The 2931-nt window shown below is 48.7% G+C and overlaps 1 protein-coding gene across 1 annotated transcript; it reads left to right on the top strand.

The window, feature by feature from the left end:
* The first annotated feature begins 791 nt into the window (after window positions 1–791).
* LOC149371747 (uncharacterized) lies at window positions 792–1700 on the top strand. Its single transcript, XM_089585232.1, has one exon. The coding sequence runs from the start codon at window positions 792–794 to the stop codon at window positions 1698–1700; it is 909 nt and encodes a 302-aa protein (XP_089441358.1).
* Window positions 1701–2931: the final 1231 nt, after the last annotated feature.

The raw sequence follows: 2931 nt of genomic DNA, 5'->3' as shown, positions 1-2931 counted from the left end.
GTAAGCTGTTGCTTCGGAGGGCGTGGCCATGAATGGTGAAGAAAATGTGGCACCATTTATATCGGCACATTTGTTTTCAGAATTTTGCACGGAATCCTAACCTTTGGTGAACTAGGTATTACACTGTAGTTAATCACGGATCGATGTTGATGTGGCTAAATACGGTTTCTAAAAAGGGAGCAGTTAAAATTCAAAATGTTTGCTTGCACATGGATGAGCATATGAGCAATGGCTCTGCAATTAAATTTGGGTATGCGTGTGCGCTGCAATCGACATTAAAATAAATATACCAACCGCTTATCTCAGTCGTCGTGATTAACCAAACTATAGCATATTTTCTGTTACCGTAAGCTAGCAGCTGATAGGCGCATTTCATGCGTGTTTTCATTTTTCTCTTCAGCATCGCGTATCGCCTTGAGGGGACTTTATTTTGTGTTCAAATAAAAATTATTTTCATTATTATTCAGCGAAAAACATAAGCAATCCTAACTATGTGACCAACAAAATTGCATGCACCAAACTGCTCAGCCGTCCAAAAAAATTAAGTATTTTAATGAACGTCCTCCGGCCGCATTTGATGCTTGTTATGTTATCTAAAATAGGGTCATGATTTGCATTGTCAAACGCCTCCTTGAGATCGAAGCGACGATTGGGTTTGTCTGCTTCGTCCGAATGAACGACTTCGCCGACATCCTGCTACCGCCCGTCCGCGAAGAAAGCTCGGCGCTAGAAGACGACGACGAGGCCGGCAGGCCGGCCTGCTGCGGTGGGCTGCCCACCGCGTCTCGACAATGCCTGGTATTCCGCGGCCATGCTCGCCGCGGCGCAAGACGCGATCAGCGTCCGTCGAGCCACAAGCAAGGCTGGCACCGAGCTCTCCTCCCACAACCCGAGCGACCACGGGGCCTGTGCTCGTGTACCAGGTTGAGAAGCCGGTGCGCAGCGAGCCCAGCCGCGAACCGGTGCTCGTGTACCAGGTTGCACAGCCTGCCCGCGGCGCGCCCAGCCACGAGCCCGTGCTTGTGTACCAGTACCCGGCCGTCCCCAGTCCGACTCAGCCGCTGAGGCGAGCAGCGACCAGCAGTAAGTCCTCTGGTCGAGCCTCTTCGGCATCACCTCGAAGGCCTTCAGCCGAGCCTGAGGAGCCTCAGTCATGCTGCATTATGGACCGCATCCAGAAGAAGTACCAGGAGTCGTCCAGCCAGCTCGACGGCCAGCACCTGTACATCGTGCTTTGCTTCCAGTCGGCCGTCGCCACGCTGCTGTTCCTGCTGTTCCTCTGCGTGCCGGTCGCCATGATCACGGTGGGGGCGCTCAACTTGTCTAACTGCCGGCTAAGCTACGGCATACCGCTCTGCCTGACTGTCGCCGGGTGCGCCTACCTGCTCATACCGCTCCTCAGCGCCGCGCTCGACTGGAACGCCAGCAACAGCTACTGTCCCATCATGATCTCCGTGTTGGTGATGGTCGCCATGGGAGCCTCAGTCGCGGGATCCGTCATCGTGTTCACGGGCATGTGGCCTTCCGGGAAACCTGACGACCCGCGCTATTGCCATCCGGCGGTCTACTATTTCTCTTTCGTCATGTGGTCCACCTTCGTCATCTTTATACCGGTCATGCTCGTGGTGTCCGTCGTCGTGTTCCGCAAGTACGGCAACCACAACGTCCACGCGGCCACGATGCCGCCTTCTAGGGAGTGACATCGGTCGCTTTATTTTCATAAAGTATGCGTATTTTGTTTCTTTTTATGTCTGCTTACTTACGCGTTTTGGCTGCGATATCAACAGCAAAGAATGTAGCAGTTATTGGAGTGTATAGCCAAGCGTATAGCAGAAGTTCAGATGCAGCTATCCGCCAACAGAGGGAACTGAATCCACGCCACCATTTCGTTGGCAGTTCAGCAAGACATCAATTTGCTTACTCAGCAGTGGGCTTGTCGGTGGCATGAACTCCTGGGATCTACTGCTGCGTGTGAAGCACGTTCAAGAATTTGGGTTGTTTGGTTTGATGAGTTTCATGGCACATAGGCAACTAAGGCCATCATGCGCCAAGCTCAAGGTATAAGGAAATTGTTTTGTGCAAAGTTTTATAGGAATATTAAAACCATCGTCGGTGTAGAGCGCCTATAACATTGAAGTATTACCTAGTGATGGCAGAGGAAATTTTATAAATGGCTAATAGAAAAAGTTAAAGAAGGTCAGATAGCCTCAGCAGCCATCCTTGGCTGGGCAAGGATGTTGAGCCTCCCAACCAGCCAAATAACAACCTGAAATTTCTTCTCGGGACTGAGAAGGTGGCTGACGTGCATAAAAAAAAAAGCGAGGCAGTGCTTCTCTTAGACAAAAAGACAAGACATGTCAGCAGTTGCATTGTCACCCAAGAGTAATATTGGGCGTAAAAGAATGTGGTGATTATAAAACTGTAAAATACTTTTTCCTTAGTTTTCCGACTTGCGTAAATGAGAGTAAAATGTGATTTACTGTTCATTCTTCTCCGCCTTCTCCGCACTTTTCACAAAAGGTTTCTCTTGTTCTACCAGTATAAAGTTATGAATAAGGTGTGTGTCTTATGCGAAGCCGGCAGAGAATTACTTCCTTGAAACGTTTCTGATGTCTGCAAGACTTCCTTTCACCTAAAATTGCCTTTATTAAGTGTAGTTTGTTATTCATTGTTTCAAGCTAACTGCCGTTTTTTCCTTAATTTACGGTGTACTAAGCATGCAAACATTAAAAGGTATGTTTGCTTTGTTCATTTGCTTCCAACGGGCTTGAGCAGCTCACAAATCTGCTCTCTCGTTGCCTTTTATTCCTATATGACTTGGTACCCAGCAGAGTTTTGTTTTGACCTTGAGCTATGGCTGTTATGCTGTGTACAATGTCGTCAAGCAGCGGAGTGAGTGCATGTCTAGAGTAAAGGCTGTAAGTACATTTA

This window comes from Amblyomma mixtum, chromosome 1 (genome assembly GCF_055824585.1).
Source record: "Amblyomma mixtum isolate Tamu chromosome 1, ASM5582458v1, whole genome shotgun sequence".
Classification (NCBI taxonomy): domain Eukaryota; kingdom Metazoa; phylum Arthropoda; class Arachnida; order Ixodida; family Ixodidae; genus Amblyomma; species Amblyomma mixtum.
Note: the sequence above shows the minus strand (reverse complement) of the source record. Positions and strands in the feature narration are given on the sequence as shown.